The sequence below is a fragment of the Scaptodrosophila lebanonensis genome, unplaced genomic scaffold (assembly GCF_003285725.1).
Source record: "Scaptodrosophila lebanonensis strain 11010-0011.00,11010-0021.00 unplaced genomic scaffold, SlebRS2 tig00000092-arrow-pilon, whole genome shotgun sequence".
Taxonomy (NCBI): domain Eukaryota; kingdom Metazoa; phylum Arthropoda; class Insecta; order Diptera; family Drosophilidae; genus Scaptodrosophila; species Scaptodrosophila lebanonensis.
This window is the reverse complement of record NW_022060566.1, coordinates 2796827-2809202: the sequence shown is the minus strand read 5'-3', so window position 1 is coordinate 2809202 and position 12376 is coordinate 2796827. Positions and strand designations below refer to the sequence as shown.

The 12376-nt window shown below is 38.8% G+C and overlaps 4 protein-coding genes across 4 annotated transcripts; 1 reads left to right on the top strand and 3 right to left on the bottom strand.

Moving 5' to 3' along the window:
* Positions 1-5: 5 nt before the first annotated feature.
* On the bottom strand, positions 6-1403 carry LOC115627410 (nucleic acid dioxygenase ALKBH1). Its single transcript, XM_030523070.1, has 3 exons — positions 1235-1403; positions 622-1163; positions 6-553 (listed from the first exon to the last, which is right to left on the bottom strand). Exons 1-3 carry the CDS (start codon positions 1337-1339, stop codon positions 160-162), a joined length of 1041 nt encoding a protein of 346 aa, XP_030378930.1. The 5' UTR covers positions 1340-1403; the 3' UTR covers positions 6-159.
* A 147-nt stretch (positions 1404-1550) lies between these two features.
* LOC115627305 (nuclear nucleic acid-binding protein C1D) lies at positions 1551-2296 on the top strand. Its single transcript, XM_030522947.1, has 2 exons — positions 1551-1897; positions 1957-2296. The coding sequence occupies exons 1-2, from the start codon at positions 1619-1621 to the stop codon at positions 2170-2172; spliced, it is 495 nt and encodes a 164-aa protein (XP_030378807.1). The 5' UTR covers positions 1551-1618; the 3' UTR covers positions 2173-2296.
* Positions 2297-2810: 514 nt separating this feature from the next.
* LOC115627411 (glyceraldehyde-3-phosphate dehydrogenase 2) lies at positions 2811-4582 on the bottom strand. Its single transcript, XM_030523071.1, has one exon. The coding sequence runs from the start codon at positions 4512-4514 to the stop codon at positions 3516-3518; it is 999 nt and encodes a 332-aa protein (XP_030378931.1). The 5' UTR covers positions 4515-4582; the 3' UTR covers positions 2811-3515.
* A 3192-nt stretch (positions 4583-7774) lies between these two features.
* On the bottom strand, positions 7775-10268 carry LOC115627152 (probable arginine--tRNA ligase, cytoplasmic). The gene is made up of 5 exons (XM_030522731.1): positions 10178-10268; positions 9967-10113; positions 9558-9907; positions 9160-9489; positions 7775-9096 (listed from the first exon to the last, which is right to left on the bottom strand). Exons 1-5 carry the CDS (start codon positions 10223-10225, stop codon positions 7947-7949), a joined length of 2025 nt encoding a protein of 674 aa, XP_030378591.1. The 5' UTR covers positions 10226-10268; the 3' UTR covers positions 7775-7946.
* Between the last annotated feature and the right edge of the window lie 2108 nt (positions 10269-12376).

Genomic DNA, 12376 nt, shown 5'->3' with positions numbered 1-12376 from the left:
AATCATTTCTAATGACTAAAACGCAAATGTTTTATTCCTCACTCCTTGCTTCTCGATCCGAGAATATGTCAACCAATTGGTTATGCAAGCACGAAGGTACAAAAGTTTTGGTCACGACTGCGAGCAGTTGGAATTGAAATCCACCGAAGACCACATAAGTCAGGACGGTGGTAGCGGTAGCTGTTTGACGCCTGATGGGAGCACTTGTCGCACATTTATATTAATGCGGGAATCGTTCAGATAGTGCATATATGGTAGCCAAAAGCTGTCATCACGCACCAAACGATATAAGGACATATCACATACATTTGAATTATCCTCAAAGTCACGGCGCAATTTTTTTCGCTCTGGTTTCATTAGCTTCTCGTCGGCATCATCAGCGGGCAAGTTATTCCAAGGTTCCTCTTGGGTCTTCATAACACGCGGTACCGCATGATAGCAAAGACGCGACTGCTGAGACATAATCAGCACATCGCCGCTGCGCAAATACAAGGCACTGGGACGTTCCTCTCGTGTTGTGCCACCAATTAGGAAGACCGCAGTCTGACCAAAGCTACAGTTCAAAAAGTGGTAAAGAAAAAATATACAAAAAACTTAGAATGAAACGCATGCCTGCCATACCTGAAAGAAAACAGTGGCGCCGTCTGATTCGGCTCGGAGTGATCTGTGTGTCCAGATAAGGTGGTACCTATTGGGTAGAAGTTAACGATGGCCGCTTGCGCCTCAAAGTCTGCAAAGCCCAGAACTGTCGCGATGTACTGGCACAAATTGCTCAGATCTTGCGGAAAGGGTGTGTGCATTGTCTCGCTATACACCTTTGTATCCCAATCGTGATGATAGCCCAGGGTGGCCCATCGCATCGAAATCTTGAGACGCCGCGCCTCATCCTTATCGTCACATTGCTGCAATGCATTCCACCAATCCTTAATGGCATCGCTCGCAAACAGATTCTCATTTAAGTTAATTCTATTTGGAGCTCGTGGATAGTCCCGCAGGCTGCGTGCTATCCAATATCGTTGGCCATGCACAGTAAACGGATTACGTATAACTAATATGCCGGGATGGGATTTTAGTGCATAGCAACGCCAGCTCTGCGGTGGTTGCAGGCCTATGGGCGGGAAACTAAGATGCAAGCCCGGAACATTGTCCTGCAATTCTACCAACTACATACAAATGTACATACATTTGTATAGGTTTGTGTGTGATAGAAGTAACAGTAGCATTTGTTACTCACGGTGCTCTCATGATTTGTTTTAGACGGCTCTTCAAAATCGATTACGCCATTTAGGTCTGGTGGAGGCCATTTCGCTTTATAATACTTAAAGGCTTCCTTAAACATATGGACGCATGGATGTGTTTAATAATATTTAGTTAATAATTTTTCATAATTCCAATCTTAACAGTCTGGCAACGCAAGTGATCCGGGGCACATGTGGGCAGCAGTCGAGCAGTCTGGCAGCCTCATAAAAATATACATGCGTTTAGTTTTTAGTTTGACTGTTGTTTTTAAGATTTTTATATAAATATATTTATATACAAGTAAACAAATGTATTTGATGGCTCTACTTGTGGATTAGATTTAGTTTTGGCAATCAGTTCGATCTACACACTTACATATATGGCAAACGTTACGAAAAACAACAAAAAAGCGGCACATGAGCCAATGGAATCTAAAACAACCACAGTTTTAGGCGACGATGACAAGATCCTTGGTGTTGTGGATAGTTTCACGACATGCCTTGATGCCGTTGAGAGAGACCTGGACCGAGCACTACAGGAACGGAACAAGCCGATGCTGACGTTAGATGAAATGATCAAGCTGGACACATATATAGCGTATGTGAACAGCACCTTGGTCTGGATGCATGCAAAAATGCAAGGCGCCGATGTAACTAATGTAAGCGGATCTATATAACATTAAAGCCTTAACCAATATAACCATGTATGTACCCACAGCATCCCATACAGAATGATCTGAATCGAGCCAAAAAGATGCTTGCACGAAATAAAGAAATCGATGACGCCCTCGCCGCACCACGTCTGGAAATGCAGGCAACTAAACGCTTTATTGCTGCCGGTATTCATACGCGATTTGTCAATATGGATGGCGTTATGGTCACTGAAGAAATGTACAAACGCAAACAGGCGGAAAAACAGACAAACAAATCTTAAGACACACACACACACATACAAAAGCTTACGATCACTAACAAAATTAAGTTCAGTGATTTACAAATAAGGGAGACTGTTAACAATAAAAATCTATTTTGCCTGCAAAACAGCGGGCAGTGACGTATAACTTGTGACGTATAACTTGTGACGTAGTTGCTAATGACGTATAAATAGAAATAAATTAAATAAGAAATTGCAGCAAAGCCAGCCGGCCTGCCAGCTAGCCGGCCATCGTATCTAGACGACGATACAAAAGTAGAGAAACTTTGGCACGACGCCCGCATGACCTCTAGAAACAAGCAAAGGTCATTGTCTGACTGATAAGTACTGCAACTAAGCCAGCCCCGACCCCCCCCGGGAAGAAAAGTTGCATACATACATATATATGTATGTATGTTTTTGGAGACAAATATTGTCACATGTGTAGACATACATATACATACATACATAGTATATGTATAAAAGTTTTGGTCGCCTTTTATGGAGGAGGGTCAACAATATTTTTTGGGGGTCACCTTCAGGCAAAAATTTGTACCTACATACATATGTTTATGGAATATAGCTGATGATACTATTTTGATGAATTTTGATTTGTTTCTAAAAACACAAATGGTCAAATTTTCGTTACAACTACACAATAAGTGAAATTTTCTTTATTGAACAACAATTAACGCATATGTATGTATGTATTATTTTCTTTGCAATTTAATAGAGTAAATAGCGCTGGCTACAAAAAAAAAAAAAAAAAACAATTTGAGGAAAAAACACATATTTTTTGTATTCGAGATTATTACTGTTGCCAACTGGCCATGCCGAACCCAGCCGGACAGGGCGATGAGGTCCATTTCTGTATCTCTGCCGTGCTGACTGGTGCTACAAAATCTGTGTTTTTGTTATGCAACTACGAGGGTTGGCGCTCTTTGCTTTTGCGTTGGGCGGCTTATCACTGATAAGCATTATAATTTAACATTAATTATAATTTAAATTCAATTTTGGTAATGTTTAATTTGTTGTTTGTGTTTTTTTTTATATTTTACTTTTATAGTATGTAGATTATAATTTATGTGACTGTTGTTTTGCGTCTCATCAAACAGGAGAGAGGTTCTGGTTGTTACTTGATGCTGTGTAAGTAAATACATATATGAATATATATATAGATAGATAGAGTGGTAGATATAGATAGAGAAGGAATATGTATTCTATGCAGCATGGTATATATAATTAAATATATACGCGAATTTTCGCCCAGCGTTTAATGCTCCATTTCTCCATCTCTAATTATTAAATGCTACAGCTCCTGTTTGTGCGTGTTCTCTCATACGAGTTGATTAGGTTGATTAAATTTAATCCTTGCTCTGCATGTACTTGATCAAGTCGATGACGCGGTTGGAGTAGCCGAACTCGTTGTCGTACCAGGAAATCAACTTGACGAACTTATCGTTGAGCGAGATGCCAGCCTTGGCGTCGAAGACCGACGAATGGGTGTCGCTAAGGAAATCGGTGGAGACGACTTCCTCATCGGTGTAACCCAAAATTCCCTTGAGGGGGCCATTGGCAGCTTCCTGGACCTTGGCCTTAATTTCATCATAGGAGGCACCCTTGCCCAAGCGGACAGTCAAATCGACAACCGACACATTGGGGGTGGGCACACGGAAAGCCATACCGGTAAGTTTGCCATTCAGAGCTGGAATAACTTTGCCGACAGCCTTGGCAGCGCCAGTGGAGGCTGGGATGATGTTCTGGGCAGCGCCACGACCATCACGCCACAATTTGCCAGAGGGGCCATCGACGGTCTTCTGGGTAGCTGTGGTGGCATGCACAGTGGTCATCAGACCCTCAACAATCTCAAAGTTATCGTTGATAACCTTAGCCAAGGGGGCCAAGCAGTTGGTGGTGCAGGAGGCGTTGGATACAACCTTCATGTCGGGGCTGTAGGCTTCCAAGTTGACGCCGCAAACGAACATTGGGGCATCAGCAGAGGGCGCCGAGATAATAACCTTCTTGGCACCGCCCTTCAAATGGGTGGACGCCTTCTCGATGGTGGTGAACACACCAGTCGATTCCACAATGTATTCAGCACCAGCGCTGGCCCAGTTAATGTTAGTGGGGTCGCGCTCACTGAACACGGTGATCTTTTGGCCGTTAACAACCAGGAAACCGCCCTCAGCGGCAACGGTGCCCTTGAAACGTCCATGGGTGGAGTCGAACTTGAACAAGTAAACCATGTAGTTCACATCGATGAAGGGATCGTTGACGGCGACCACCTTGGCGCCCTTGTCGATGGCAGCGCGCAGCACCAGGCGGCCGATACGACCAAATCCGTTAATACCGATTTTCGACATGTTTGTTGGTTGTTGTTGTTGCTCTTTAGCTTTGATTGCACTTTTACTTTCTGGAGAAAAAAAAATATATATATATATGAGTATATATATATATATATATATAAATGGAGAAATTAGAAAGGTGATTAGCTCAAGTTGCCGTTATATTGGAAAGTCACTACCGTTCAGTTCGCTCGCAAGGAATCGACTGCGTTGGCTACGCGGAATTGAGCGATGAAAAAAGCGGCGAGAAAATTTTCAAAGTCAGATGAAGGACGTTTACGTCAAGCCCACCGCATGAAAGCTTTCCATTCGTGCAAATTGTCATCAGTGTTGGGGGCAACCCAGCGAACATTGCCGAAGCGGCTTTACTGAAAAACATGGAAAGCCGGCTTTTTATAAAGCAACTGAAAAACCTTCCAAATTTCGAAATACAAAATTAAATATATTTTTAAATATATGCCCTGCATATTAATGGCAAAGGGTATATAATCGGCTAAAAGTGTTATTAAGAACCAAATTTTCCTTTTGAAAAATGTGATTCGAATTTGAGATCAAAATTCCAAGTATTACAGAAGCTCTAACAAAACGTGTTTAGTTGGGAAGTTCCAAAAATATATGTACATATATGTTACACTTGACCTTTTCCGGAGTTAGAAGAGCATACTCGGTATTCGGGAATAGCAAGAACGATTGGTCTTGTCAAGCAGCTCTAACATTTTTATATTTTCTATTGATTGTTACAAAATCCAATTACAAAAACAAAAGCGATGTAACAACTGTGAACATTAGCTTGTTCAAAAATGCATTAAAATTTTATTTATACAACGCCCACGCATATTGCCAAGGAAAATGTTTGCTGGGCAGTTTTAGTTTTGCCGACTGCTTTATTTTGTCTCGCTCATACACACAAGAAAGTACCGCGCCATGAGGGTATAGCCATCTACATAATACACAAATACATATATGTGTATGTGTGTATACACATAAATAATGTAGATGTGTATGTATGTGTGCATAAAAGCTTTTGTGAAGTTCACTGAGCCCCCATAGTCTGTGGGTTCAATAAATGCCTCTTTTCATCATTTTGCTAGAAATTTGCTCACAGCTGTGAGTCAAGGGGTGGACTACGTGCTCTTTTCGAGTCCGGATGTTAATTTCAATGGGCTCCTTAAAGATGTCATAATACTAATGCTGGAAATTTCATTTCACTTTAAACATATGTACATATGTACAAACATACGACAAACAGCTGCGAGCTTTTCAATTCGCTATAACCTAAAGTTAAATCACTACTGAAAGGTTTGGGCACACGAAAAAGAGGCGTGTCTGTCCCTATTGGGTATCTACATATGTAGGTATGTAAGTACATCATTATGTACATATGTATGTGTAATCAGCATACTTTGGTATGTATGTATGTATGTACAGATTTAACTAAAATGCCGGCTTTTTCGTTTTACCTAGAACCTCAAAAAACACTAGCCCATGATATTTGTATACCATATGTAGAGCGCTTTTTTGTTTAAGAATATTTTTGGTAAGAAATCTCTTAGGGAACATTTTTGTTTTTCAGAATAGAAATTAAATTGTACTGAGAAGATAGAATTTAATAATAAGTATAAGTAAGTATAAGTAAGTATAAGTATTTTATAATAAGTATTTGGGATATTTATAGCAAGCGAATCAAACTGTTTTTTTTTTTGACGTTAATATCTATTGGACTATTTATTATAAAGAATGAATAAAATTTTTCGTATAAAATTCTATCCGTTCTGATCACTAAGCCAACTCAATCCAAAAAAAAAAAAAAAGTTTAAAAAACTTTATTGAAAGAAAATGGGCTGCTCGCTTTTTATTTATGGTAATAAATTGTCTTCAAAATTTTTGATTTTTTATTTATTATGTATTTTCATTTTCTTTTATTTAATTTTGTATATTATTTTTATTCACTTCATTATTTTAATATGCTATCAAGAAATATCTGATACAAATATCTTAAAAAGATTTTTAGAGTATAATTTTGAGGAACTTATATCACAGATTTTGATAACAGAACTGTCGTAGCATATAATTTTACTCTGGGCACGAGGTATTCCTCCCCTCCATGTACTCATGTGTTTTGTTGTTGTAGAACAGTCACCTTCAAAAAGAACTTCTTAGTCGGTGCTTGAGCTTCGCTTCAGCCTACACAAAGCTTTCATGTACGGTAATAGAATATGGTACGCCTGGCGGTTATGCAAGGTTTTTATTTATTTCCGTTCATGATATCATGTTTGTATGTATTTTGTATTTTATTAAGAATGAAAGCTTTGTGTTGTGAGAATCCGAGTAATGCAAAGCTCGGATTTAACTAAAGAATTAATTAACAATTCTGATATCAATTAATGATGTGAACAACAATTTCTTGCTTTGTTCAAGTAAATATCTCAATTTCTGTTGAAGCAGAATGTGTTCTTATGAAAACTATAATTTTTAAAAATGTTGGCATAAAATGATTCATCTTTTTTGTAATTTACACTTTCTGGTCGTTGGCTAATATGAGAGATATACTTGTATATATATGTATATATTGTACAAGTAGTATATTTTACAAATCAGATTGCAGCCATAAGCTATTTGCTAAAATATTAAGCATTGTCAGGATTTATTGATAAAATTTTGGGCATAGTGTTGAGATAATGGAAAAGTGATGTTACGCAAAAATTGAAAAGTCTCAAAAACTAAATATTTGCTCAACAATTAGGTTTCCAGCGGTAATATTTGCCATTTGGACCAAATGAAAATCTTAAGTTTACATCCCATTAATCAAATTTTCCAGACAAAAGGTGATTGCTAAAAAATCAAGGATTCTTATGTATTTAAAGGTAATGCCAGTTAATGACAATATTGTGGGCCAGGACCATCGAGAAGAGGAGGGAATTCTCAAGTGGGATTCTTAAGAGCTGAAAAATGTTTCACATTAGAACATTTGTTGAGAATTTAATTGCATAATGATGTGTATTTATATGTACGAGTATATACGATGCGTTAAGGCTCTTTTTTGTAATTTTCTTAATGTCAGCAAACAGTTTCACCAGAGACTGCCCCTCTTGCAGATATTCAATCTGGTTGGGGTATTGCAGACGTAAAAAGAATTTCATTACTCAATACGATCTCAGCATAAACAATTGTATTGCTTGCTTTGTATAGTATATTCAGCGGCATTTATTAAAAAAAAAACGGATAATTGTTTTCAATTAAAAATGAAATTTGAATGAATAATCCATTAAAACTCGATGTTTTCGTTACTTTTTGAAAAGTTTTAATAAAATCAAAAAAGAAAAAAGGTTTTCTCGGCTCACATAAATATTCGTATATACATAAGTGTAGGATCAATTATTTTTGATAGGTTTGTTGTATACTGATTTGTATTAACCAAATTAGAGTAGAGAATGGTGAGGTGTTGGGTATTCAGATTTTGTTAACAGGTTTAAGGCCCAATATGGCGAAGCACTGCCTCAATACGGCAGCTGTTGCTTCACACATCAGAATTCGGCTGTGATTAACTTTGAGGATTTTGCCGGACTTGTCCTTTTCGATGCAGTAGCAGTTGTCGTAGAATTCGGTGAAAACTGTGCAGACCTCATAGCAGAACTCACACAGGAAATGCAAAAGCAGGTCCTTTGCGCATTTTATGAGTATGTCGTTTAACTTAAGCAGAGTTTTCGCCAATTTCCACTCCTTCTCGTGTTCCAGGGTAATATTAAATGTGTCCAGCACTTTGTTTAAATCACTGAAGTCCGCGCCAGAGTTTCGGGCAATCGAACAAATGCGGGTATATGCATATAAAAGATAGACCGCAGTGTTACCGCGATCTTCGAGCATTTTGTCAAACGAGAAAACATAATCGCTAATACGATTGTGGCACAAGTCCGTGTATTTGATGCATCCATATGCTACCGATTCCTGGGCAGCACGCAGTTCCTCTGGTGATAGAACTTGGTCGCGGCCTCGTTCGCGCAACTGGTCCATTGAGCGTTTTAGGCCCTCATCAAGCAAATCGGAGAGTTTTACGGTATCGCCAGAGCGAGTTTTAAACTTCTTACCATCTTCACCAAGAACCAATCCGAAATTAACGTGATCAACACGATGAGAATCCGGATCCAGAATACCACTACGTTTCGCAGCTTTAAATATTGCTTTAAAATGCGTACTCTGGCCAGAATCTACAACATATATAATCCAGTCAACCTTTTCTTCTTCAATGCGGTGACGAATGGCTGCCATATCGGAGGTGTCATACGTAAATCCTCCATCAGACTTTACAATAGTAAGCGGTATGCCTGTTTTAGTATCGTCTGGCCACATAATTTCGCGACCCTCGTCCAGTTCTAGTAAGTTGTTATTGCGTAGAAATTCCACCACCGATAACATACGCGACTGATAGAACGATTCGCCACGTTCAGTGATTTTTACATCCAAACGATCGTAGATCGATTGGAATTCTATGCGTGAGACATCACAAATTTGTTGCCAAGCCTTGATTGAGTTGGGTTCGCCGCTTTGCAAGGTGACAACACGGTTGTAGGCGCGCTTTTTAAACTCCTCGTCTTCATCGAAGCTGCAAAAGTAAATGTAATTAAATGATTACACCATGTCGTGTAAATAAATATACAAGACTTACCGTTTCTTGGACTCTTTGTAGAAGGCCTGTAGGTCTCCGATTGGAGGGCTCTCGTTGAGAAAGTTCGGAAAACAGTCTTCTAAATGGGCAATCAACATGCCAAACTGCGTGCCCCAATCACCCAAATGGTTAATACGAAGCACATCGTGCTCTAAAAATTCCAACAGTCTACTAATGGATTCGCCAATTATAGTCGATCTTAAATGGCCAACGTGCATCTGCTTGGCAATATTTGGGGAGGAGAAGTCAATTAGGATCCGTTTCTTAGGCACCCTTGGTGGTTTGACGCCTTTCCGCAACAGATTACTCAAAGCACCAACAGCATAATCTCTAGAAAAATTAAATATATACATATAAGTATAATAAACTGTATATACTAGGAATTGAATTTCACTTACTTGTTAAGGAAAACATTTACAAAGCCAGCACCGGCCACCTCAAGTTTGTCAATGAGTGGAGATGATGGACAGTGTTTTTGTATCTCAGTGGCAATCTCACGTGGCGGTTTGTTAATGCCGGCCTCTTTAAACTTCTTTGCCAGGCCCATGGCATTATTACACTGGTAGTCTCCGAATTTTGCAGATGCATTGCCCACAGGTGCAACAACAGCGGCGGTATCACTGTATTGTGGATATGCCTTCGCAATAGCTATTGCGAAGAGTTTTTCCAAATGCTCCGTTATGGAAATTATTTCATCAGAGTTGACTGCAACATCGTCACCAGTTCCTTTCGTTTCCTCACCAATTGACTGCAAATCTTGTTCTATTAATATACTTTATATACCGTAGTGGAATGGACAGTTCTAACCTGCTTTAGTATTGCTAGCCGGTGTTTCAGTTTCGTGTTTTCGATTTGTAATTTGGTCAGCTCGTCGTCACTTAAATTCTCTAAAAGAGCGTTATCTACTTTCCTTGTGCTTTGAATTTGAGCATTCAGTTCCCCTGTTACACGCTCCTATTGAAGCAGCATACGAATTATTTCTCCCCGAATATCATGTATAGGCATTGAAATTACTTACTAATTCCCTGAGTTTTAATAACTCTGCATTAAATGCGGACCCAGACATCTCTCAGCTTGAATCAAAAACCTTCTGCCACATGGAGTATTTTACAGTGTGTGCACAAGAATTTACTAAAATAATGCAGTGTTTACATATGCATACATGCACACTATTTATACTTTTCGATACTTGCGCTGATAGTGAATATCGATATGAATACATTAATCGAATAGTATTTGCAAAAAAATCCATTAGAGCTGCAAAATAATCGATGTTGGCAGCATCGATCTTTTACGATTAATCGCGATTTTTTCAAAAATAAAATCGATTAATCGTTAAGGAAGAAAAATTAAATTTTATTTTTAATAAGATCAATTTTATTCATTTAGCCATTGGTTTTTGTTTGTAAACAGCAACTGGTCTACAATAAACGGTTTTAAAGCGGCGCGTCTGTCAGAGAGGATGCATCCCGCCTTACTGAACATGCGTTCAGACGCAGTGGAGCATGCTGGAATGCACAAATACTTAAAGATGCAATTTTGAAAGTGTTGCATTTCATGCACATGTGTCTGAAATTTGCAAAAATATAATTAGCAGTTAAGTTTTTTAGATGCCACAAGTATTACCTTCCAGTATTCCAATGGTGGTGTGCCCTGCAACTCGTGAGGTTTTTCTAAGTATTGTCTCACTAATATTATACCATCTGCTTGCGGGGTTCTTGATTGTTTTTGTGCTATTTTGTCCTGCACAAATGCATAAATTTGCGATGTTTTAGTGCTTGGATAATCAGGATGTGTTGGTGGCTCTTCGATGTCGGGAGTCGGATTTTCGTATGAACTACAAGCTGCAATTTCATTTTGCAACAAAAAACCTGCTGCGTCGGCGGTGGAAGAACAACCGAACCCTTCTTTTTTAAATCTTGGTTCAAAAATCGTTGCAAGTTGAGCTACGCTTCGATTTTCAAAAGGTGCAAGGCGACGATTAACTCCATCTATCAAAGAGTTGTAGGTTTTTATTCCTTCCGCTGTCTTAAGTGCCAGTTTTGCATTGTGTAAGCGATGGTATAGATCAACTGTAGTCGGAATTATTTCGGAAATTGTAACTATGCTGCTCGAAGAGACCCGGGTGGTTGCAGTGTCAAAGGGCATAAACAAGCAAACTAAGTCCTTCATTATATTTATGTCATCCGCAGTCAATGGATGAGGTGCTTTTAAAGTACTAAGAAGCACAGAAGAAATGTTACTGTTTAATTTTATAATTCTTTCCATCATCTTGAATGAGCTGTTTCATCTCGTGGGTACTTCCTGTATTAGGCTAAGGGGGTTTTCATCATTTTGAGCGGCTTTTAATTTTGCATATGCAATAGAACTGCTTTTAAAAAAGGTGACAATCCGCTTGCCAATACATCCTGAATTACAAGGTTTGGGTTAAGCATGGCAAATGCCTTTTCTTCAGAATTTCACAAGCTTTTATCATATTTGCTGCATTGTCCGTAACAATAGTAGAAGTTTTATATAAAATATTCCAATCCAACAGTACTACACGCAAAGAGTCAGCTATGTTATTACTTGTGTGATCGGTATCAATATCAAGTTTGTTCGTTGATAAAACAGCTTCTCTTAATACAAAGTTCTTGTCTATGAAATGGCAAGTAACTGTGACATAAAATTCATTCGCCCGCGATGTCCAACTATCCGTTGTCACGGCACAGTATTCTACGTTATTGAGAATCAGAACAAGTTTTTCTTTCATTTCGTTGTACATATTTTGTAGATGCACGTTTCTCAAAGTTGTCCTACTGGGCAATATATACCTTGGATTAAGGTAATAAACGAAATCACGAAATCCACGATCTTCAACAATGCGAAAGGGTTGCATATCGATGGCAATCATGCGGGTTAATGCTTTGTCAAGCTCCTTTTTATGCGCGGAATTGTTTTCATAATAATTGTTTGAACTGAAGAAAGTTTTTATGGTCGCCACAGGCTTCGACTCATGGGACAAAGTCGTATGAGCCCGCAATAGATGATTAAACAAGATTGTTGTGTTTCCACCTGTTCTATAATCCAAACCACAAGTTTTGCAGTTTGCAGAGGTTCCCCCTGGCAGCCTTGTAAAAAAATTCCAAATGTCGGACTTTTGCCTTCCCTTACGCTTGCCACTGTGCTCCACGGACTCGTCAACTTCCTTGATATTACCTAAAAACCAAAATTAAAT

Coding starts and splice junctions, on each gene's coding strand:
- LOC115627411 (XM_030523071.1), bottom strand. CDS start 4,514: ATGTCGAAAATCGGTATTAACGGATTTGGTCGTATCGGCCGCCTGGTG.
- LOC115627305 (XM_030522947.1), top strand. CDS start 1,619: ATGGCAAACGTTACGAAAAACAACAAAAAAGCGGCACATGAGCCAATG. Junction 1,898..1,956: donor AAGGCGCCGATGTAACTAAT/GTAAGCGGATCT, acceptor ATGTACCCACAG/CATCCCATACAGAATGATCT.
- LOC115627410 (XM_030523070.1), bottom strand. CDS start 1,339: ATGTTTAAGGAAGCCTTTAAGTATTATAAAGCGAAATGGCCTCCACCA. Junction 1,164..1,234: donor AAACAAATCATGAGAGCACC/GTGAGTAACAAA, acceptor ATTTGTATGTAG/TTGGTAGAATTGCAGGACAA. Junction 554..621: donor GCGCCACTGTTTTCTTTCAG/GTATGGCAGGCA, acceptor TTTGAACTGTAG/CTTTGGTCAGACTGCGGTCT.
- LOC115627152 (XM_030522731.1), bottom strand. CDS start 10,225: ATGTCTGGGTCCGCATTTAATGCAGAGTTATTAAAACTCAGGGAATTA. Junction 9,908..9,966: donor GGCTAGCAATACTAAAGCAG/GTTAGAACTGTC, acceptor CAAGATTTGCAG/TCAATTGGTGAGGAAACGAA. Junction 9,097..9,159: donor TACAAAGAGTCCAAGAAACG/GTAAGTCTTGTA, acceptor TTACTTTTGCAG/CTTCGATGAAGACGAGGAGT.